This window comes from Prenolepis imparis, unplaced genomic scaffold (genome assembly GCF_030444845.1).
Source record: "Prenolepis imparis isolate NDT839.2.m4 unplaced genomic scaffold, iyPreImpa1.0 SCAF_7, whole genome shotgun sequence".
NCBI lineage: Eukaryota > Metazoa > Arthropoda > Insecta > Hymenoptera > Formicidae > Prenolepis > Prenolepis imparis.
Genome location: NW_028141165.1, coordinates 10,321,105 through 10,346,328, shown reverse-complemented (window position 1 = coordinate 10,346,328; position 25,224 = coordinate 10,321,105). Strand labels below are relative to the sequence as shown.

The 25,224-nt window shown below is 30.0% G+C and overlaps 2 protein-coding genes across 3 annotated transcripts in view; one reads left to right on the top strand and one right to left on the bottom strand.

Moving 5' to 3' along the window:
- LOC145938552 (uncharacterized) overlaps positions 1–25,224 on the bottom strand; it is a 58,574-nt gene that overhangs the window by 8,386 nt on the left and 24,964 nt on the right. Inside the window, exon 4 of the mRNA XM_083042268.1 lies at positions 19,450–19,562. Within this exon, the coding sequence (XP_082898394.1) occupies positions 19,450–19,562 (113 nt within the window). The remainder of the gene's footprint in view (positions 1–19,449; positions 19,563–25,224) is intronic.
- Positions 5,205–15,335, top strand: LOC145938546 (very long chain fatty acid elongase 7). Of its 2 annotated transcripts, none has more exons than XM_083042259.1 (4): positions 5,205–5,445; positions 12,905–13,156; positions 13,233–13,473; positions 13,665–15,335. In XM_083042259.1, the coding sequence occupies exons 2-4, from the start codon at positions 12,905–12,907 to the stop codon at positions 14,147–14,149; spliced, it is 978 nt and encodes a 325-aa protein (XP_082898385.1). In that variant the 5' UTR covers positions 5,205–5,445; the 3' UTR covers positions 14,150–15,335. The 2 variants fall into 2 exon arrangements, with proteins under 2 accessions (XP_082898385.1, XP_082898386.1); XM_083042260.1 differs by lacking the exon at positions 5,205–5,445 and adding an exon at positions 11,811–12,084.

The following is a 25,224-nucleotide window of genomic DNA, read 5'->3' as shown; positions in this document are numbered from 1 at the left end:
TCAGACAAAGTACAATCGGATTTAAATAAATAAAAATTTCATAAAATGTTTTAATTAAAGATTAACTGTTTTACGTAATGTTTATTATTTTGAAACGAATTAGCATCTTCCTCTATTTCAACTATCTCAGAATGTTACTTGTGATAATAACAAAATTATTAATTTAAATTTCATCGATTCACTACTATATAAATAATATCTTTACTAAAAGTAATAATAAAAAATATGAACAGTTATATATCTGGAATATCTCATTGAAACATTAGAAAAGACAACGTTAGTCCTATTATATTTCATCGAGCAAAATTGATCATTGTATTAATTATCAAGATGATTGCGTTTATCAAAGTTTACTGCATATGTAAAAATTATATTTTCTATTTAGAAATGCAGAAGTTGACACTAACATTCATAGAAATAAATTTAAGAAAAAAACATTTTCTTTTAAGATTTAATCTATCCATTTATAACAATTGTATTTTAACATTATAATTCTTGCCTAATAATACATAAAAATTTCTATCCTTTTTGTTATCAAATCATTATTCGACATCTATTTTATATCAATCTATTTTATATTTATAGTCATAATTAATATGTATATATATATATCTTATTCTCTTTTTATAAAACAATTAATTCTTTTAATATAACCATATTAATTTCGAAAGAAAAAAAAGGAAAAATATTATAAAGGAGCAAATATATAATCCAAAAGATCAAAGAAGCAAATATAGAATCCACAAGACGAATATCTTGAATGTGAACTAGATTGCGCGGGTTGTTGGCTCGAGTTTACGCGAGGTAAACAGCATATCAACGTAGCAAAATGTGCGTGTACACCTTCTGCGTGCAAACAGTGTCTTAAAACTCGAATGCGCGAACCCGTCATCCTCGCGCCGTGCGAATTTTAATTCCGAACGATAATCACTCGTGGTATGGCAATTAGCGAGTCGCGGAATGGCACGGCCAAGGTCATCCCGGCAGTCACACCAACGCAAAATTTTCTTTGCAAGTTAGACTCATTGTCAGCCTTTGTCTACTTTATCTACAGTCTTCGTTCACCACCGCGAATGTTATGTGGATGCGACATCGCTTCCTTATCCATTTCGGCATTTGTGTTATTAATTTCGTACGACGAGTGTTTCATTAATTTCAGCAACTCCGAACGAATAAAGAGATGCAAGAACCGCTTCATTCATAATAGAATCTAAATCTAGATTAGTAATAAAAATGAAAGAGAGAGAAACATGTTTCTATTATTTATCTTTTAGATTATATATTCAAGAAAATATCTTCACAAGATCTATTTGTTTTCGTTGAAGAGTAAATAAAAATCATGCGTTTATTCCGATAATACTCGAGTATCATAATTTACTATTGTATGTATCTAAATTTTTTTATATTCCAAATTCATTACTGGAACTATCGTATATTTTTTACCGCAGGATACTTCTTTTTACCGTTATAAATTGCTCACGCTAAATCTCACATAATTTCGTGTCATTCCTCAGCTTCCGTCATGTACGCAATTTGAATACGGATTTGAAGGAGCACTCGACATTCGCGCTCATTGGCATTTCACGCCACGCAAATCGTGGCATAGGCTTGTTCGTTGTGCACGCTCTCTTACATATAAGGACCACCCAGTGCCAAAGTTCGTTGTGCGCATCGCGAATAGTAGTAAATTATATAAATGGCACTTGTCTCGATTGCGTCTCGATCTTGCAGAGTGGTTCGCGCGGACGGCTCTCGCACGCATCTTGAATGCCGATTTCTAATCGATACGTTCCTTACGATCGTTACGCGTCACGGACACACTCTATCTAACACGCACTTAAAAGTACCAATTCAATCGACACAAAAATGCGATGTTTTGATCTATAAGTGCGATCAAGGATTCAAGAAACGATGCGACCTTCTCAAGTTCTTCATTTGCATATCTTTGCATATCTTTGCATTTATACATATAAATTATTTTCTTATTAATCGATATACTTAAAAAAAAAATTCGATAAATATAGCGAGATAACTAAATACGCGCATTAATTTAAGATTTAAGTAATAAACAAGTGCGTATTAAAGATACAACGTAGAAAAGTAAAAAATAAAAATAAAAAATAAAAATAAAAAAATAAAAAATGCAATTAAGCAGATGAGTGGTATGTGTAATGTCGTGCATATTTTAGAAATGTTAATAATAACATTAAGACATTAAAGAAGGAGCAGAAATTTACCTCTCTTCTTGTATTATTAAACAAGCTTCCGTATTTAAATTGATTATTTTTAAACCGCCTTTGATTTTGTGAGATACAAAAACAATACTTGAAACAGTCTATGGAAAAAGTACAAAGTTATTTTACATCGTATTACATGAGTTGTTTACGTGAAACGAAAGATAATATGCATTCAAAGTTTGTGCACAATCAAAGACGCTTACGCTAAAAAAAAAATATAACTTTGTGTGTGTGTGTGTTATATTTATAAATTTAATCAAAACACCTATAAACTGTTATTTTTGCATTTTGATTTGAATGCGAGTCGTTGCATGACAACAGCACAATCTGGCAAAGTCACATTTACGAAAAATCGCAATAGTTCATAATGCACCAATGGTTCATTCTTGGACTAGCTACCCTATATAAAAAAATACAAATTATAGCAGTGCCATATATAAACTATTCATAATTTCTTTTTAAATGACCATGCAAAAATAATATCCTAAATAATGTGTAAAAATATGTAATATGCTAAATGCCAGTTAAAAATTCATTCTTATATACATGCATTGGTAATTAAAATATGCAATGAAAAGCAGAATATGAAAAGTAAAAAAGTAAAAAAAAGCTAATTATCTTTTATTCGCGCAAGATGTTATTATATTTAAATCATTATCATATAATAATACGACAATAGTGCTTATGTTACAACAGGTATAGATTTAATTGAAACTGTTACGTGCATGCTTAATACATAATGTAACATAAGAAAAATCTAATATAAAAGAAAAAAAAATTATTACATATAATACAAGTGTATTTTAAATATATTAGTATTTAATCTTATATAATTAAGCACTTGTAAAATTATGATAGTGAAATATAAATTATCATAGGAAACATTCAATGTCACAAAATACTTCTTATTGTCGGCACGTAAAAGATAAATCGTACATTGATATAATCCTTATGAAATATTGTTAATAGTACTTGCAATTGGTAATATAACTTGCAAAGATTAAAATATACAACTTTCAACACCTATGAAAAAAATGTATGCGCATCTCAATTGTATGACTTGTGTTTTCGTATTTTCGAAATAATGAAGATAATCATTCTTATCAAGCATGCATATATGCGCTTGACAGAATAAATAAATCGCGGAAATCGATTGTCACGAATAATAAGTACATACAAAATGTATAAAGCGAATTATACATATATTAAAAGAAAATTAATTTATCAATTGTAGTCGAAAACAAAATATCGATCAAATCGATGTAAATAGACGCTTCAACTGAACACTATGTCAAAATTAACAGTTTTCCGCTGTGCTTAGAAATTAATGAAAATAATTAGAAATTGTATCTATATATTATACATAAATTTATATAATATTAAACATGTGTAATTTTGTACGTCTAACATTTAAAAAAGAAATTTATTTATTAATATTTTTTAAATTATTTTTATTACTTTTATGCAACAAATTTAAAGTTTTGAATCAAATATTTATTTTGTATTTAAAAGCTCAATATGTAAAAATTTTCTTAAGTTTGCGGGATATATCAGATGTTATTAAAATTAAAGTCGATCGAGAATCAGGAAATTCCAATGGAAATATATGCTTATCGATTGGCTGCTTATTCCGAGTCATAAAGATCATAAAGTTATAAAGTCAAAAGTCCGAGTCTACTCATAAAAATGCATGATGTTTAAACTTATTTCAAATTGCACATATCACAACTAGAATAATAATAATTCCCATAATACACAATTTTATATTATCGATATACGATATGCGTCCATGAGAGCTATATTTCAATCTTTATTATAATATTTCAAGGTAGATAGATAGGTATAGATAATAGGTGGATAGATATTAGGTAGGTATATAGAGACAACGTATACTGCTCTGTACACCAATGTTATTCTATATTGTCTAGATTTATGAGTTTCGACATGCGATTAAAAGGAAAAAGTAAACTGGAAAAATCTTTGATACTTAATTTATATTAATAACCGGTTATAAATGAAACAAGTAACATTTTTATATAGAGCCGGTTAGAGTCCAATCGATATAGAGTAGGTAGCATGAATAAAGAAATTTTCTCTCGAGGATATATAAAAAAAATACAAGAATATAATATATAAAAATTAACATATACATATGTATAAACGTCCTTCAATCGTGCATTTTAATCGGATTTTTCAGCCACAGATGGAATGTCGTTATTAATAATCTCTCGCGGAACCATAAAGCATATACAAATATATATATAACTCACTTATAACTTTTTGCAATTTTTTTTCTTTTGTTTATAATGATAATGGAAACAAACCTTGATTTAATTGGCACAATAATACGTACGCGTTTTTATATATTCGCTATTTTATATATATATATATATATATATATATATATATAAAATTTTAAAATTTGTTGTGTACATAATTTTTTTTTAAACACAAAGATGAACACGGCTTTTGAAATAATAATGCAAAATATTAGCACCGTTTACGTATTTTTAACTATCATTGTAAAATACATTATATTTATCATCTAAAGATTATGATCCATCTGACTGATTATTTATTTCAACTAAACTTTTTAAGAATTTTTTTTAACACAACACAGAATTTTTCGTACCGATTTTACACTTGTCAAATAATTTCGTGAAAATGAAAAGTATCTTTGCGCGGACAGCTTTTATATCACTGTTATAATTGTGCCCAGTTGTGAAGAAAAATATTTGACGAATGTTCACTGTCTATGGGAATCGCGGCCGGATAACTCACAGTGGTCAAACCGCATCGTCACTCGCGACCGCGGAGCGTCTTTTATTCTCTTCTTCTCCTCTACAGGGATGATAGTAAAAGCGTGGACACGCGCGCGGAAGCGGCGGACGGGGAAGGTGCGTAACCTACGACACGCTCACGAAGGTGTACACGGGTCTAAGAGACGATATAAGGTCCCCGCGATGACGGTGCGGCCTCAGTGTATCGACAGGTGTCTCGCGACGGAGATATTCACCCATTCCCGTTTGGCCCTCGTATTACAATTTATTTGTTTCCTTCTCGGGTGTATTGCTCGCGATTATCGCTCGTGATCACGACTCTAGCTTGCAAATTCATCCCCGCGTTCGCGGTGAAACTTGTATATTGACGCATCTTCCGCATTGGCGAGATTTCATAACAATAGAAGCACGCGGAGAAGTAGCAAACAGTGAGTATTACGCGTGATTTCACGTGTTTCGCTGTTATTTATACGACATTATCGCTGGATATTTATACGGTTGTTATCTACGAAACACGCGACTAAATATGCTTTTGTTAGTATGTCAAAGTATATGCATGCGAGAGCAATAATGCTTTCCGCTGCGCTTGCATTCATAGCGAGATTTTATATATGAAAGACATGATGCATTTACGAATTTTTTTTTCACATACTCAAGCGCTCAAATTATATTGTTTAAACGACAACATACGTTTCTACACGTATCTATATTATTATAGAGAAATTTGTTCACTAAGTATTATGGTACCGGAAGACATTAATACTCCCGAGTGTACTGCATCCTTTTAGCTTATAACTCTCATGTGATTATCATAATCTCTATAAATTTTTTTATTGATTTATTTATTTTTATTTACGAATAATATTCACTTGGATTTATTTGATAAAATATTAATATACAATGCTAAGAAAATATTAACAAACAAATACCACATACACATTGCGTCATGTGGGAAATTACTTATCAAATCATCATCTATTGTACTCAAATTGTGCGCAAAACAGGCAAAATAAATTACACTCAGGAAATATGTTATTTATCTTGAATGCCGAATGATAGTCATGCGAGAATTATTTCTGTGATAGCGATAATCGATACTGACGTGTTTTATTCATCATATATAACGCATACATAAACAACAAACAAAAAACACAATTTAAATTAAATAATACGTAGATTTTCAAAAAAAATGCATCGGACTAATGAATATCACAATTTATAGAGACTTATGAATATCACAATTATATATTTTTTGAAGACCTAAAATTAATATTTTTGTTTCGAGTTTTCTCAAAAAAAGTAATTTATATAGAAATAAAATCATTTAGAGAAATATTCATAATCTCTCTATTTAGAGCATTACTTATAATAAAAAGAGTAAGTAATAATTTGTGTAAGTTTAAAGGAATTTCTTAATCAGATTAAATGCTAAAGCTTTTTCTCTCTCTCTCTCTCTCTCTCTCTCTCTCTCTCTCTCTCTCTCTCTCTCTCTCTTATTTATTTGTATCGAAATATTTATAAGTCTTTAATAAATATTAATAGTGTATTCTTTTTTTATCGCGTAAAACATTATTTAATAAATTTTTCTTTTTTAGCATCTCTCAACAATTATATTTCAATAATTTCATATATCGTAGACAAAATTAATTCTCCGTCAAGTTGTAGATGTAGAGAATTTTATATAAAAGTAATTCATCAGTAGTCTCTCATATTATCTTACAATTAGAATTATTAATATTATTACTATTATTGTTCAGAATGTTCACTCTATTTATATAATCATCAACGAAAAATATTCGTACAGATGACAGTTATAACATATATTAATATACCTCAATCATAATATGCTATATACTATCTAAAATTACTAATACGCGGATGTTGGTGCGTTATAGCAAAAATTAATTTTTTTTGCTAGAACTTTGATAATGTGCACGGGGCACGAAAATTTCGCTTGGTACATTGCCAAGACTTATTTTGCAATTATAGCCAATTTATTTCCTAATATATATTTAATATAAAGAACCTTTAAATTCTTAACGTTAATCAAAAACTACTGTTTGGAATAAAAAATCTTTAAAAAAAGAATAAAATTTTTAAAAAGATATGTCAATAAATTAACTGTATTTGCCGACTAATATAATTACAGATTAATTGTTTAAATCATTTTTTTTTTTTTTTTTTTTTTTTCGGAGAGTTCAGCACTTTTCGTGAAGCTCTGATATTTCAAATTTTCTCAGAAAAACATGATATTTGTTTGTGTTTTATTTAATAAAATATTATTCTACTTAACAGTATAAACATACTTAATAACTCTTTAAATTCTCGTAATCATAATTTTATATGCCTAGCTATTGAAAAATAATAAGTATGTTTTGCATTTATCCTCCAGATAAGTATGTTTTGCATTCAAATAAAATCCACCTTGACAGAAATTGTGAATAATTAGTGACATAATTAAATGCAAACTAGAGAGTGCGACTCAGAGAGTCATTATAGATGTCATAGAGATTTTACTTTATATCATCTTCTTCCAAAACATAATTTACATTAGAATTATAAGTAATATAAAAAAAATCAAATGAGAAAGTCTTCTACGCTCGTGTAATGTTCAAAACGAATTCATATATTTAAGAGGCCAACTTTTCGAGCCATTATTAGGGTGTTATATTAAACTCAAATATATAAGTAATATATATAAGTATATCTCTATGCCCAACTTATAAAATGTCTTATTCCATGGCTTATGTAATATATATTGCCAACAAACATATTACTCAATTAATATTTAATTTTTTAAGATCAATTATTTTATTTATATATTTAAAATTGTATGTAACAAAAAACTTGCGATTAATTATTTTCCATCAATATCATTTACTATTATCATATATGTATCGTATTATGTATGGACTATCATGTATAACATTTGAATCTAGTCAATTTTAACAAATTATTTTCTCAAAATTGAACAAATACTCTTTTGAAGAAATAGAAAAAGGAGTCTGTTATCTGTTATCTCCAGAAAACTTTAAATATTTTCAATATATTTAATATTTATTATAATATGAAATAAATTTTCATATTATAGAAACACAACACATTCTATAAATAGTATAAATATATAAATTTGTGTTTTATCTATATTATATTTCTATATCGTATCTACTATTAGATGTTGAAATACTAAGGCGTAATAGCTATCAGTATAGCAGTGTGTGTAATGATCTAGAAAAGATCTTGTACTTGTAGCCAATTATCAATCGTCCTTCATAGTCTCTTTCCATTTCATTTTCCAACACATACCACGCTTAAGAAAATATTTTTCTTCATACCTTGAGAGGTCGTGAGCGAATTCCTTTGGTCGGAACATAAAAACACGTAACGAAAAGGGGGTTAAGATGAGAGATGTACTGTAACATTATTGGAGACGCATATTTTAATGGAGCAAAAACGTCGCGGTACACTTTCGTTATAAGATAAATACGGCAGGATGCACCTGATTAACCAAGCAAGTGGCACTTAAAAAAATGTGACGATTCAAATTGCATCACGAGGCAAGCGCGCAACATTACTGTGTACATTGCAAATCCGTTTTCCGATTTTTTTTCCCTTGCATATTTGTTGAAGTACGCGTAATAATTATCATTCGAGAAAACACACATTAAAGAGTAATTTGAATTTTATGAGATCAAAGTCCGTGCGTGTATGATCGCGCGAAGGTAAACTCTTCAGATATATGAATGGGGAAGGAAATCATGTCAGAGAGACGCGTGTGTATGTTCGTACGTATAAAAAGGATATACGGCTACATTCCTATATTGAAGACAACGTCGCGGAAATTCCGCGGCGTGATTATCGTATTTTTAACTTGATTTATGATCGTGCGTCGAAGCATGTGCAAATTCTATTACGTGTCCCGTCGCGTCAAAGATAGAGATTGTTCGACAAACGGTTTCAAAATAATTGCCCAGAAAATTAGCCGTAACGTTTAGACCGTCGATCACGAGAAACATTTCCGAAGCGTTTTGCGAATTAAAGTATTTGCGAGCGAGTTGCTAACGATAGCAAACGATACTATTTCTTATACTACTTCTTAGTGATTTATCACTTATACAACCTAAAGGCAACCTATAATCAAAAAAATTCGTTAGTATTACGAAGAAAGTATCAAAGAAAGCGAAATATTGCACAAGTTGCAAGAATGTCGCTCTACATTCGCGGGGCATGATTATACAAACTTTTATAGTGTCTAATTGCTTTGGCGCACTGTGCGCGATTTGTACTATTGTCTCGGTAATACAATTTTCTGAAGTATAAAAAGAGAGAAAGAAAAGTGCTTCACATGTAGGCACGTGCACTGTAACATTATTCAGGACGCATATTTTAATGGAGCAAAAACGTCGCGTTATAAGACACTTTCGTTATAAAATAAACATGGCAGGATGCACCTGATTAACCAAGCAAGGCACTTAAAAAATGTGACGATTCAAATTGCATCACGAGGCAAGCGCGCAACATTACTGTGTACATTGCAAATCCGTTTTCCGATATTTTTTTTCCTTGCATATTCGTTGAAGTACGTTGAAGTACGCGTGATAATTATCAGAAAAAAAAAAGAAATATAGATAACATGTATATGTACTACATGTATATATATGTATACGAAAAAAAAATTAGCTACCATAGCTAAATTTTAGCTGTCCCTACATTGCAACCTGAAATTTAATTACGTGCCTAAATTTTAGCATGGTAACTAATATTTTTTAGCTATAGTTTAACGGAGAATTCTATAGCTAAAAAATATTAGCTATGATAGCTAAAATTTAGGCATAACTAAGTTTCATGTGTAATATAGGGACAGCTAAAATTTAGCTATGGTAGCTAATTTTTTTCCGTGTAAGAAAGACTGATTTTCGATCACAGAAATATCCACTCGAATGCATAGGAGACCCTTGGCTATGAATAAGCTTTTTTTCGATAATGCAAATTAAACGTCGATGCCTATAATTACGTATTGCGTATCTTTAAAAACATTCGTTTGGCATTAACCGCAACAGTCGCTGCAGGTGCAAGCGGTGTCGAGACGCGGCGGAGTGGAGGAGCAAACAGGATTACAAGACGAGTATCGTGCGACTACGAATCCAGGACGCATGCGAGGGACCGCATTTTTTTCGCGGCGAGAACGAGTTCTTTAGCCACATACAGTGTCTTTGATGAAGCGGCTTAACTTTTCCTTTCCGCGGCGAACGTGCGGATTGCAAAATTCCGCGAGTAAGCCGCGACGTCGCGCCGCACGTTTGTCGGCTTTTCGCGGAGTAATCAGTTTCATTTTCGTGACAGCCGAATTGCGCGAAATCTCCGACGGAAGACGCGAAGAAGGACGCACGATTTTTTTATTTTCTTAAAAATCCAGAGACTCCGAACCCGAGAGGAAAGGATGATGTTGAATTAATGAAACGATTGAGAGAGAGAGAAAAGGCGAACACACTGGATTGACAGGTTCCGCGACAAATGCACTTGCAAATGCAATGCCTACATAAAAGTGACATTGAATTAGGTCATGAAAAAAATCAGTTTCTAATCCGCCAATGTACGTTCGCCGTTGTTTGTTTGATAATTTTCATATTCCCCAAAACTGTCCTACTAGATTCTGTTATAATAAAATCACAAAAGCATAATAATATAAACTTTCTCAATGGACAGTAAGTTTCTAACGTTATGCCTTATAACTCATCATTTGAAAATGTTTCTTATTTTAGCACTATAATATTATAGACAAAAACACAATTGGAAAAAAAAGTTTTCTTATTAAATCTACCGACTTTTTTATATTCAAATTTTCAAAACAGCAAATTTTTAATAACCAAATCTCCAATTAAATTCAATTTAATCCATATAAAACTAATTTTAAAAAATAATTATTGTTTTTATATTATTCTTTTATATTCAAGCTTCTATAGTTTAAAACTTATTGACCTTCTCGTCGAAGAGAGATCTATTTTAGAAGAGTAATCTTGTTTAAAGAATCTATAATTAGTAAAACATCTATTTAATATGCATCTTCGAGAATAGTGTTAAATCGTAAATAAAATGCTAATCACGATGTTGCGCGTCATTATGAAAAAGTATAAGTTTAGCCAGCTTTTTTATCGTAGAAAAATCAAATATTGACATATATTTTTAACACGTTGAAGGTGTCATTACAAAATACTGGGCAATATTAATGAGATAAAATCACTTATAAACGCAGATCAATTTTCGCAGAATATTCTATAATGTTGATGAGATGAAATTACATACATATGTACGATAATTACTTTGTAACACAATATTACGGGATATTAGTCATCGAAATGTTAAAGTAAAATGTGCACTTTGTATAATAATATCTGCTTTTTTTAATTACACACACACACACACATAACATGTAGCATAATGTTTAATTATTTCGGCACAAATCTCATACTCTTTTCGTAAATTTATTTATTTTTTGCGATACAATGTTAGTTTAAAATTTCTTCGACATATACATACCTGGTAATTTTATTTTTATTTATTTATTATTTACATATTATGAAAACTTTTTAATTACGGAAGTAAAAGAGAGTCACACGTTCCGTGCAAGTTGTAAAAATTTTTGGATCGAGAAATTAAAAGAGTCACGTTTTGCAAAATCCATCTTTGCGATAATTTACAAAAAGAGTAACATGAAATAAGATATTGTCTTATATTATTATATTCGAGAAGAAGAGAGAAAAAGATTCATATATATATATATATTCAAAATAAAGACCGCGGCGCGAAGGTATACTTTTTCGTGCTTTATAAAACAGTGTGGAAAAACATATCGTCGGTACATTTCCTACTCGTTTTAATTGGTGAAAGGACAGAGTGCTAATTTTTCATCACCGGAGAGTCGCGATCCGTAAATTCTCGTCAATCGTTCACGTCAACTTTAGCGCAGATCGAGATCAAGTCGCGTGCCTTACGATTCAACGAGGTCGAGGTCGAGAGTTCGTCGAGGTACAGAAACCGTTTCGTTGCGTACTTCGCGGTTTATCGAGGTAAAAAAGTAAAAGTAAAAGTCGCGTGTAGCACGCACGCGACACGATGTGTTGGATAATATATATTATAAATTGCTATTCTATGAATGGGGCTAATAAATTCGTATTTATATATAAGAGTAAAATCGAAATTTTAAGCCTATCCAGATTATCGATTGTTAATTAATCACACACAATTTCAGAAAAAAATTATACTTTTAAATCAAATGTTCTAAAAAGATTCTTTTTTTATATTATATTATTTGAATCAAAAGCAAGACTCGTTACAACTCTTATTATAAAGTGTGCACTTGTTACTTTAATTTAAATCCTTGTATTAATTGCTGAATTTGTCGATGTCGATTGATCGAGATAGAATCTACTTTAAAGTTTGTCTGTTCACTTGCGTTCACAATCTCGCGGCATAATAAACATTGAATCGAATAATCTCCTCCTCATCGATGACGCTCAATTAATGTAATAAAAAATCACAATTTGTCAGCACTTTTAGTTCCTATAGTTTTGCAACAACTATGTTATACGCGTGCACTTAAAACATATACTTAAGCCGTATTGCTCAAGCAATAAACATAGTCATTTATCATAAACGATAATACTGAACGGTTTTATTAAAAATTTTGCATAATAATATCAATAGCGTTAGAGTATTGAACTATATTAATATTTCTTTTTCTACATTTCTTTGTCTATTTTTCGCGCAAAACAATATCAGTTTTAATAACTAAATTGAATTGCCATGTATAGCTATGTAATCCAATCAAATGATTAAAATGATGATTCAAATAACATAAAAATGACAAAAGTACCACTTTATTTTTAGATGGCGCAGTTGATACTAATGATATACGATGGCTATCGAGACTTGATGGACAACAAGAGCGATCCGAGAGTCAACGATTGGGCTATGATGAGCAGTCCGTTCCCTACGTTAGCGACTTGCCTATTTTACGCCTACTTCGTTAAGGTCCTGGGACCGAAGCTGATGAAGAATCGAAAACCTTTCGATCTCAGAAGAGTGATGATATGGTACAATCTCTTTCAAGTAATATTCTCGACGTGGCTATTCAACGAAGTAAGTATCATACACATTATCGGATGTGAAGAAAACTCATTGAGATATTCTGTGTTCTTTGTTCTTCTTTTCGCAGAGTTTGGTTGGCTGGGGTGGACGCTACTCCTTGAGGTGTGAGCCGGTCGATTACTCGAACAATCCAGTAGCATTGCGAATAGCGCGGGGTTGTTGGTGGTACTATATCTCCAAGTTCTTCGAATTAACGGACACGATCTTCTTTGTATTAAGAAAGAAGAATGATCACATTAGTACTCTTCACGTTCTTCATCACGGTTGTATGCCCATGTCCGTTTGGTTCGGAGTTAAATTCACTCCCGGTAAGTACTCGATATTTTTTATTGACAGAACGTGATCAATCATTTTGAAACTCGAGTCTGTGTGAAATTTTATTATCGATACAAGAAGAGTCAGTCTATTTTCTTAAAATGCTCTGATATGGAAAAAAATTAATTTTTTTGTCAGTAAAATAGATTTAAATTTAATCCAATATTCATCAACATTTTTTTAGGTGGTCACAGCACCTTCCTAGGTTTCCTGAATACCTTCGTACACATCGTAATGTACTCGTATTATCTTCTGGCGGCACTTGGCCCGCAAATACAGCCATATCTATGGTGGAAGAAATATCTGACGACTCTGCAGATGGTTCAGTTCATTCTCGTAATGCTTCACACATTCCAGCTACTCTTCATCGACTGCGATTACCCGAAGGCCTTTGTTTGGTGGATCGGCATGCATGCTGTGATATTTTACTTCCTTTTCCGCGGCTTCTACAAGGAAGCATATAGGAAGAAGAATCCGAAAAACGCATCGAGCAAGCAAAAGGTTCTCAAGTGCGATAAAGAGCAAAATACGCAGAGTGTTCAAGACGACAACAAGGAAAATGAAAACGGCGTGATATATGCGAACCAATATAAAATGGCTACTGGCTACATCTCGGACAGCGGCCTTAGGAATCGCGTGTTCATCGACAATCGAGGCTTTGATGAATGACGACATTAAAAGAGACTTCAATTGCACGTCAAATGTACATTCAACTACGGATTATCATACATAAAACGCTCCGCCATGTCGCATTCAGTCGCTATTCTCTGGTAGCGTGATCGAATATAAAAATAGTTGAGAGATTCAGAGAACAGACTCAAACTATATTTATAAAGAAATGAAAAAAAAAGAAAAAGAAAGAAGAGCCCGTTGAACGTCTTTCCGTTTTTGGAAGTCTGAACTTGGTAACATTCTCTCTGACAATGAGTGAATCTTGTATAAAGAATTGTTTCGTATACTTTCTGTATTATATATGTAAGTGTATATGAATGAATGCGTGTGTTTTTATAGTTCGCTAGTGTATCACGAGAGGCGGAAACAGACTGGATAAATCACTAACGAGATTGACAAAATGAACAAAATATTGTTTTTCTCAGTTGGAAGCGAATCAAAAAATTATCTTTTATATATTATACTTTCCCCCCAAGAGCATGTAAAATTTCTTGTCGGTTATACGATCTTGATTCTTGACATTTCAAAAGAATCTTCAGTCTGCATCAGATCTGTGATGAATTTTAATTGCAAGTTAATAACAAATAATAAAAATAAAATATTTTTTAAAGAGCTTGCACTAATTAATTATAGGAATAGTGGAAATGATCGACCAAAACTAGCAGATAATAAATTTATTTAAATTTCACGACGTTTCGACCATATGATTGTGGTCCTTTTCAAGTGAAACAAATTAAAATTAGTTACAATTACATCTCAATTAAACACGATTGTCATTGTACAGCATTTTTTTTAAAAATCAAAAATTGAAAGTGCGAGACAGCACACAACATATCCTCCCGAGAGTGACGTCACTCTGTGACGATCCTTCGGGAAGATATGTTGTGTGCTGTCTCGCACTTTCAATTTTTGATTTTTTTAAAAAATGCTGTACAATGACAATCGTGTTTAATTGAGATGTAATTGTAACTAATTTTAATTTGTTTCACTTGAAAAGGACCACAATCATATGGTCGAAACGTCGTGAAATTTAAATAAATTGATTATCTGCTAGTTTTGGTCGATCATTTCCACTATTCCTATTGTTCTGACTAGCGATCGTTAATAATAATTAAGATTAATTAATTATATTTTACTGTTTTATTTTTAACTAATAAAGACCGAATTATTATTTTTATTTATACCTATTGCTATATTATTTAATTATAAAATATAATTTTTGATTTCCAGAAAATTGATGAAATTATTAAGTAAATATTATATAAGCTAAGCATATCATCACATATATGCTATATATTTTCCTAAATTGTTATAAAACAAATTGGAATACTTTTATGCTAAACTTTTCTTGTAAGATAAAGATTAATCAAGCAATTTACTTATGTTTTTCTCTCAAAAATAATGTAATAATATACCAATACTTTACATCTTTACATGTTTCGTATTAAATGAATAAAGAAATATTTTTATGTATGCCAAAATATTAAGCAAAATTATGATTGCTTGTCAATATAAATTGTTTCCCCAAAATATTTGAAAGCTAAATGTTACGTGACATAAAACCCCGATTTGCAAAAAACAGAAGGTTTGTTAATTGTAAATAAAAAAGATCTATGTATTTACAATATATTTACAACAAATATATTTATTGTTATTTTAAAGCAATTAAATTGTATTATTTGTAATTAAAACATGTTTTACCTTTACCTATACACAAAGAAACCCTATTATAATTTATCAAAATTAAATATACTAATTTTATTATATGATGTATATATCTATAAGAACGTATAAATACTTGTTAGTTAGTATTGTAAGAATTGTAAGAATGTATTGTAAGAATTTTAGAGTTTCAGTCAGTCGACTGATTCTTCGCTGACACCTACGTTATGATCTTCTCGAGATTGTAAAGAGGCGGCACTCTCTCGAGATCGCGTTTGCGCCGGGAATATCGAACCAGAATAGTGATTATTGTATCAATATAAAACTTTTAGAATTTTTCCAATATAAAACTTTTGGAGTTTTTCCCTTTTTACATAAATAATAAATAATAAAAAAAGGGAAAATAATGTATAGTGTTAAATGAAATATTTAAAAAATTATGTATATATTAATTTTAAAAGATTATAAATTAATTTTAATTTTTTTATATCATATTTTCGCATTTCCTTATTGCATATTTACTATTCTAATACATAATCAGATCAAAATTTAATTTTAATATAATCTATGAAAAAATAGCCTTTATATGTGCGCCACGTGTATTTAATATGCAAGTACTTTTCAACTAATATTTTATTCAGAAATCAAATATCACTGTTGATATTTCTGCAGAGATTTCTTTTCAACCATCTGTAGATGAAGTTGATGGATTGATAGATACAAAGTGAAGTATTAAAGAAAATATAAATTAAAATTAGACAGAATACTGTTAAAGAAAATATAGTTGATAATATTATTTTAACTTTAATATTTAAACAAAAAATATTTCATAAAGACAAAAATAGCAGATTTCTTATTGTTAAATCAACAATCAAAGCTATATTTTATCATTTTGTTGAGTAGCAATTATTTTTGATAAATAAATCTTAAACTCTAATACAAGCTATATCATATAATATTTAATTTCTGTTGTATTTATTACTTAAAAGTTTAGAAAAACGTGCCTGCTTATATTTTAAATTAATTATGTAAGAAAACTTTATAATACAATTATATAATAAACAAAAGTTAATTAATTGAATTAAATATACTAAACCTAATTTAATAATAATTTATTTAATAATAATTATCCTTGTATTTAATAATTATTATTCTTGATATATAAAGGAAATCCTTAATAAAGAGTTAATAAATTAAATAAATAAATATATATATATATATATATACATATATATAACTTGATCCAATAATTATTATTACTCTTGATTAATAACCCAATGTAATATATGTTATTTTTTAATTTAAAAAAATGTGTTAGAATTATTATAATTTATTTAAAATTATAAAAATTATAACAGTCAATTCGATATACTATCAGTCATGCAGAAAAAAATTGAAAAAGATTTTATGTGTAAAAGTACAACATAAAAGATACCAAATTGAAATGATAAAAATATATCAGATTCTCGTTGTAGACGAGCGAAATTTGTCCTGCACCAAAATTCCATTCAGCTCGAAATAGGGACGGTCTAATCGCGCGCGCCTTTCCTGAGAATGGGCGAAAGAGTCGGTGCTAATTTTCAATGGTGAAAGTTATACAAACGGTGAAAGTCTCCCGAGACGCGATATAAAATAGCCATCTAATAGAACTGAGCTTGCATATAACCGGTCGCGTTCTACACGCATAAATAACTCATATGCATTCATAGTATGTATAGATGTGAGATGCATCTCTCTCATCTTTAGACCGATTTTTTCTCGCGTTTTAATGGCAACGTACAATAAATCGATGTTGTGCGCGCAGCTCGAAAAAAGCGCGCGGTTTCATTATGCGATTGCAGTGAAAGTATATCGTTAAATCATCCTACTATAATTATGTAATTTTATATGAATAAAGCATTATGATGGAATATAATTTGAATTTCAAATTGAGTGGAATTAAGTCGCGATATATCAAATATCAACCTTTCTTAACGATTAAATTTTTTATTTAAATGTTTTCTCTCTCTCAATTGGCAAAAATGTATGAAATAAATGCTGTGTGTGTAAATCTAAAAATTAAATTGATGTAACAAGTTATATATTCTAATAATATTATATACAACGTATATGTAATAGTTCTATTTCTAAAGTTCTCAGAAGAAAATTTATTCTTTCCAAATAAGATTTTATATAATATTAAAACAACAAGAAACATATGATCACATTTAGAGCTTAAAAAAATTAGTTTTAACAAAGGAAAAATATTTTTAGCTTTTTCTTTCTCGATAAATATATTTTTAGTACATGTCTAAACTATTAAAATAACAGAAAAGAATAAAAAGTTAAAAAGTTTACATATGCTTTAGTATCTACTAATAAAAGAAATTAACGGCAGTTATAATTTTAATTTTTTCTGTTTAATGGAACGAATTTTTATGGCTGCCGCGTCTTTGATAAAGTAAAAAAATGATTAGAAAATATTCGTATATAAATACATCTGTTAAAGCCGATTTACATATTCACCGAAAATAGCGAAAATAAACGACGGTGGAAAATTATGGAAGGATACATAGCACACATTTTAGCTATCCGCGTAAACGCAAATCAATACATATTCGCTCATAAAACTCCGAGAAAAATATCCTCTTTGCACATTTGAAACGTCAATAACAGTAAAGTAGTACCTTGTATCATTTGAAATGTTTTTAATAACACTTGCTTTCCTTTACATGCTTTTATATTCTTGCATATATTCTTGCATGAGAAAAATATGAGGCAAAAGACCGTTTAATATCACTTTCAGTATTACCTAATTGTAAGTTTACTGTATATTATTCTTTCCCCACACTCAAAATATATTATTTCATATTAAAGAAAGAATAATATGGAAGAAAAAAAAGTCTTTTTTAGATCAATTTGTTATATACAATTCTTTTCCGCAAGAATAATAAAATATATTTTATATATTTTTACAAAGTGATTGAAACGAGTAAAACCAATTATCTGACAGCGTGAAAATTGAATGTTACAGATAATATCAAAATCTTAACTTGAAGTATTCCTATCGATCCGTATGATATTTCGCCAAATGTATTCGACTGTTACAAAATCTTGCCGCATACTCAAATAAAGCATAAAACTCATTATTTTTTTCTTAAATTTCTTCGCGCCTCGTCTTTGTTTTATTTACATTCGCTACATCTTCGTGTGTCTTTCTCGCTTTTCGTATCACAAGATGAGAGAATTTATTCCCACTTCAATCTGTCGTGCTATCTTAACTCGGATATATGCGATTTTCCGAAAGATATATTTTGGTAAGAGATTTTGCAACCAAGTTTTCTCTATCCATTTAATTAATTTAATAAGCTTAATTATAACTATATAATTTTAATTAATCAGTAATTAATAATAATGTAAATCAAAATGTCATTTTAAAACCTCAGAAAATAATTTAAATTTCAAATTAATCAGAGTCAATTAATCACCGAAGTCAATAGTTTAGTTTGTAAAATTGATCATGGGGAAAGTTTAAAACCTTTAAAAAGAATGTCTCTGAAAATCTAATGGAGAACGAAAAATATGTACTCCAAAGCACTACTGTCACATTTCGGGATAGACCGTGAAAAAATGCATTGGACGTGATTTATTCCTACCTTTGAAACAGAGGCGGCTCATGCACAAGCAGATGGAAGTCGTTTTCGGAACATATCTCACGGTCCCGATGGTGCACAGCGCACTTAAAACTTCTGGTTCGTTTGCCGCTCATCTGCAATCAAAAATATAAAAAAAATCCAATTAGTAAATAGGTAATTTTATTTAATTTTAGTTATAATATAGATTTAACGCGTTTTAAATAGTTCTCTCTCGTATAGGCTTTTCCTATCAAAAAATTGCAGTTAAAAAATCTCTATTTATATATTTTACGAGCTTCTAAGTGGAGAAAAAATAATCAGTAGAAAGATTATAGATTTACTGTGTTTTAAGCGCAATTCTCCCGAAGATGTTTGGAGTTGTTTTCCCAAAGATTTGCAGCTCAAAAATCTAAATTTTATAAATTTAAGAACTCTTAAATAGCTCTTAATTTTGCAATACCGAATTCGATATTTTTATTTTTAAGTAAATGTTCACTCAGTTCTTTCAATAATTCAAGAATTAAAATATTTGCTTTAGAAGACAAGCTGAAAATATTTAATTTGCGAGATTTGAAAGCTCTTAAATTACTCCTAATTTTATCATATTCGTTTTTTTTATTTTGTCGTGATGGGGGAGCAGCTAAAGAGGGGTTTCCATTTAGGCGATAAATCGCGAAACTCGAAATTTGTTTTGCGGTAGTTCGTAAGGACAAAGGTTTTGGTTGCCGGTCTTGGCACCGACCCGGTATGTGGGAAGCGCGAGCCGCAGAGGCTTCCTCGAAGCTAATATTTGGAATAGAGAGAAATCATTAAAAAATAAAAAATATTTAAGCTACTTATTCTTGTATATTTTAGAAATTGGCATTATACAATATTTGCAAGTAATTTGTTATTTTTCTTGAATCTGTTTTTTACGAATCTACTTTTCATAAAAAATGTTTTCACTCAAATGTTAATAATAATAATTACGACGCAATAACATCTATAGAAAGAATGACTACTTATTATCCAATAAAATATACATATATTTAAGAAAGAAAGAGATATCAATGATTTTTCTTATATGTTTTTCTATTATTAATTTACGATGCAGTTGCTATAACAAAAATGAAAATTTAACTAAAGAAGTGCATAACAGATAATAAATATGAAAAAAAACATAAGTTGTTAATATTATCTTTTTGCGTTTTATAATTCATAAGTTTTTTAACGAATATTGTCGTAATATAATATTGTAAAAAATAAAATGTAGACAAGAAATTAATTTTTAGATAATACCATAGCTTTTTGCACCTCTTCTGTACTTCTCTCAATATTGTTTTCGATTTGCGTTTAATTATTTGCGCATAAAAAACTGACAATGAGAAAAGGTTCAAAGGTTGTGTCTTCCACCTTCCACACAAATTAACACATCGCACGAATTATGCAGCGAATAGAAAAACGCTCAAAAGAAGATGAATGCTGTTACGTGAAGAGCTAATGTAAACGTCAAGCATCAAGTAATGTTATGTCCGTCCAAGAGATATAAAGTGAATGCATGACATCGCGCTGACGTGTTGTGCATTCGCTAGTTTCTGAAATCATGATGGAAGACTGAACCAGGATTCAAAAATAGATTCAATAATTGCGATTCGTCTAATTGTTCCACATTTAAAGCTCGGACAAATAGTATATTTCAAAACAATAATCAAACTGTTCGATCCAATTTGAAAATTTTAATTACATATATCTGTGAATGATCAGTATAATATATGTTTCGCGTTAAATAATGTAAAATCACAAGTGTCAAAATAAAAATATAATTAAAAATTATGTCAAAATGTGTCCTTATTCATTATCTTTTAGTTGTTACAAGCTGGTTTAAAAAATTACAAGAAGTAACATTTACCAAAATATTATAACACTTTTGAAGAATTGTGCATATTCTATTTAATATAAAAAATTAAATATAAAGAATCATCCAATATAAATAAATATTAAAAATTATTTTAATTAATTTAATTAAGAATTTTCTATCCTCCTCTACTTTAACCTGCGCACAATGCATATATTATATGATAGACATAAATATCACTTGTCCGACAACCGACAAATTCTAAACATTAGACTTAAATCACTTTAACAAGTCCTCAAAAAAATGCAAAGAACAATAAACCTCTCATAGATGTCATTCGAATAGTATTAACACTATTTTAAAAAACGCACTTGTGTCCAGCACGTGTCAAGCTCATTCATCATTTAAGCATCTCATTATTGGTCACTAATGCCTATATGAATATAATGAAATTTGTAAGCGAAAAATTAAATTCGAGTGTACTGAGATATAGTATCCTTATGATGAAATTATACAAAACGAGCAAGAATTATTTATATATTCCAAATTTAATATATAATTAATATCTTAATTTATACATATATACATATAAAATTTATTTTTGCATTCTACATATCGACTCTAACGCCCCTATTTAGTATTTTGAGTTTTTCTTTGAGCTCTTTTATAGAGAGATTAATAATAAAAAAAGATATATGTATTGGTATATCATACTTTTACGTTGCTATTTCTTGGAATTGTGAAAAATTTTATTATTCGCGACAGTGATGGATCGAAAATATTGACAGTACAAGGTGCACCTATCGTTATGCGACATTCACAATTCAACGAAATGACGCGTACGTCATTTATGTTAATTTTTATAATAGGTAAGATCTTGACAAATGTTACCACGTAAAATTACTGTCTTTATCAACGTGTATCACGATTATAAGCCAAGTTTACAAAGTGTTCTGAAATATCAAAATAAAATAAATAAGAAATATACACTACGCAAAACAATTAGGAGAGCGCTTTAAAACTTGCAAATTTTACCAATTTTTAAGAAGGCATATATCTCAGCTTAGGGAGATCGTAGGACAATGTTTATAGGCGCATTTGAACGGGTAAAGCCTTGACTTTAAGGTGGGTAAGGTTGCATTGTCTGCCTCATCGAACTATTTTTCTTGTGAGGTCCAAAATCAGATCGTGAAAAAAGTCTAGAAATTTCATGATTTTGTAGTTTATAAAAAAAGGAGATAATAAAAAAAGGAGATGGGATAAAAAATGCCATCACATTGGCTTTGAAGTAGGAAATTTCCTCTTTAAAATGTCGCAAGAAATATTGCTCAATCGTATCTATAGGAACTGAGCTATCGGGTCTCATAGTCATCTCTGTATTTTGCAAGATTTTTTGTGATGCCACCGGCATTCACGTTATCCGATGTATACATACATCACGAGGAAGTTGCTCGGTCGGATTTTGCATATCATGTGTATGATGTATGTGTGCATCAATGTTAAGTGCGTGTGTGTCTGACTTACGTAAAATCGAATGTTTCTTATTTTTAACATATGTAGATCAGTTAGTTTTAAATAACTCTCATTTAGGCATTTAGCACTAATTGATCTACACATGTTGAAAAACAAGAAACATTCGATTTTACGTAAGTCACATACACATGCATCATACTTAACATTGACGCACATATAATGTGCAAAATCCGACCGAGCAATCTCCTCATGATGTACATCAGATAACGTGAATGCCGATGGCATTATAAAAAATCTTGCAAAATATATAGAGATGACTATGAAACCCGATAGCTCAGCTCCTGGATACGATTGAGCAATGTTTCTTGCGCAATTTTAAAGAGGAAGTTTCCTACTTCAAAGCCAATGTGGTGGCATTTTTGGTCCATCCCTCTTTTTTCCATAGACGGCTACAAAATCATGAAAAATAGTTCGAGGCGAACAATGCAATTTTACCCACCTTAAAGTCGAGGCTTTACTCGTTCAAACGCGCCTAGTTGAGATGTGGCTTTTCAAAAATCGGTAAAATTTGCAAGTTTTAAAGCTCTCCTAATTGTTTTGCGTAGTGTATGATCCAAAATATTAAAATAAGAGCACGAGAAAGTGATAAAGAAAGAAGTGGTATATTTGAGCATCGTGTGTCATCACGTCACATTCTCCTATATCTATACGGTTCAATTTTAAATGCACGTAATATATATGGTATTGTTCTTCGAACTAGATTTCAGAGATTTCGGAAACTGGCCGCTGAGCTGCGGAAAATAAAATAAGAAACAGCAGAAGTATACGTGCAAGTTTATTTGTACAAATTGTACAATAATATAGAAAAATGTATATACTTGCACGTGTATACTTCTGCTGTTTCTTATTTCATTCGTTCGTGCTTTGGATCAAGTTCCGTAATCACGAAAGATATTCACCGGATGTTACGAATCTCTAGGTCGACTAGGAGAAGATCCATTTCCATGGAAATAATCTACGACCAGTATCCCACGGCTATTCATAAAAGATCGCAGCAAAAGATCGCTTTCGCCAATAGTCGCTATAATCGACACACACTGGCATACATCGCAACTTGCGTAACAAGCTCGCATAAGAAGACTGTTATGTAGGAACCAGCTTTTTCCGAAGTAACCGGAATCGTGCGCTCATTCCGGTCCACTTACTCACTTTCTTCTCCCAATCTCGTGGCGAACTTGACGCGACGAACTTGCATGATAGTTACCGGGATAGGAGAGGAAACGCTACAGCGACATATAAAGAGCCTTATGTGAGACTCGTACGATTCGATTCAACGATTTCCACAATGCCTTAATATTTCTTATTTATATTTATATTATCAACTGTCTCTATATAGATTTAATTAATTTTAATTAATTATATTAATTTTATTCAATTAGACAAGAGAAAACTTGCATTCTTTGTGTATCTCTAACAAGCGTCAAAGACCTTTCAAATTTTTGAACAGACTAATTTTGAGATGTAATTTAATCACATTAAAAAATATAAATAATATAAGTAATTTGAATTAAAACTTGTAATTGTGTGTAAAACTTGTAATTAAAAAATGTAATTTAAATTAAAACTTTATAAGTTCATGAGAGAGATGTATCATAATACTATTGAATAATTCTATAATGCACGGTTTTAAATATATTATAATAATAATGTATTAAAGAGAGAGAGTAGGACGATATGTAAACTGTATAACGCATTGAAGTGTAAGCTTATTTAAATCCATAAAATTTTAGATTCTTGGAACGATATATAAGAGACTCTTGCGAGATCTTGAGAAATACTAATTTCATTTTAGCTAGACTAAACTTTCGCCAAATAGATATATATATATATATATATATATATATACATATATTCGACAAATGATATTGATATGATAAAGAAAAAATAGATATCTGCGAAATATAAAATACATGTAAGTCATGTAACGTGCGTAACACTTTGACATAATAATTGAACGAGAAAGAGAAAGAACGGCTTTGTGTTTAATCTATAAATGTAATGTAATGTGTGACATGAGTTATGTTATGGTATTTCCTTATTTATTTTTCTTAATGTATCCTTCGTAAGAATTTTATTAATTATTATAATATGATGTAGTAACGAATTGCAACGTAATACGCATTATAATGTAATATGCATTACAATGTAATGTAATACAGAACGAATAAAAAATTCTATTATCACACGAAATATTCTTCATTTATACCAATCAATATTATTCGATGCATTCTCTCCTTCTCTCCCTAAATTATATAAATTGTAAAAAAGCAAAGATCGATACTGAATAAATAAATGAATATCAGAACATTGCCTGGCTATATAATATATTTTAATATATTAAAATAAAATATATTTAAAAAACACACACACATGTATATATAATATTAAAAAACTTTTGTTATTTTAAAGAACCTGAAACTATTCTTGTT

Bases quoted from the DNA above. Each gene is read 5' to 3' on its own strand.
- LOC145938546 (XM_083042259.1), top strand. From the start codon at position 12,905: ATGGCGCAGTTGATACTAATGATATACGATGGCTATCGAGACTTGATG. The intron at 13,157-13,232 runs GTAAGTATCATA...TTCTTTTCGCAG, and splicing joins CGACGTGGCTATTCAACGAA to AGTTTGGTTGGCTGGGGTGG. The intron at 13,474-13,664 runs GTAAGTACTCGA...ACATTTTTTTAG, and splicing joins CGGAGTTAAATTCACTCCCG to GTGGTCACAGCACCTTCCTA.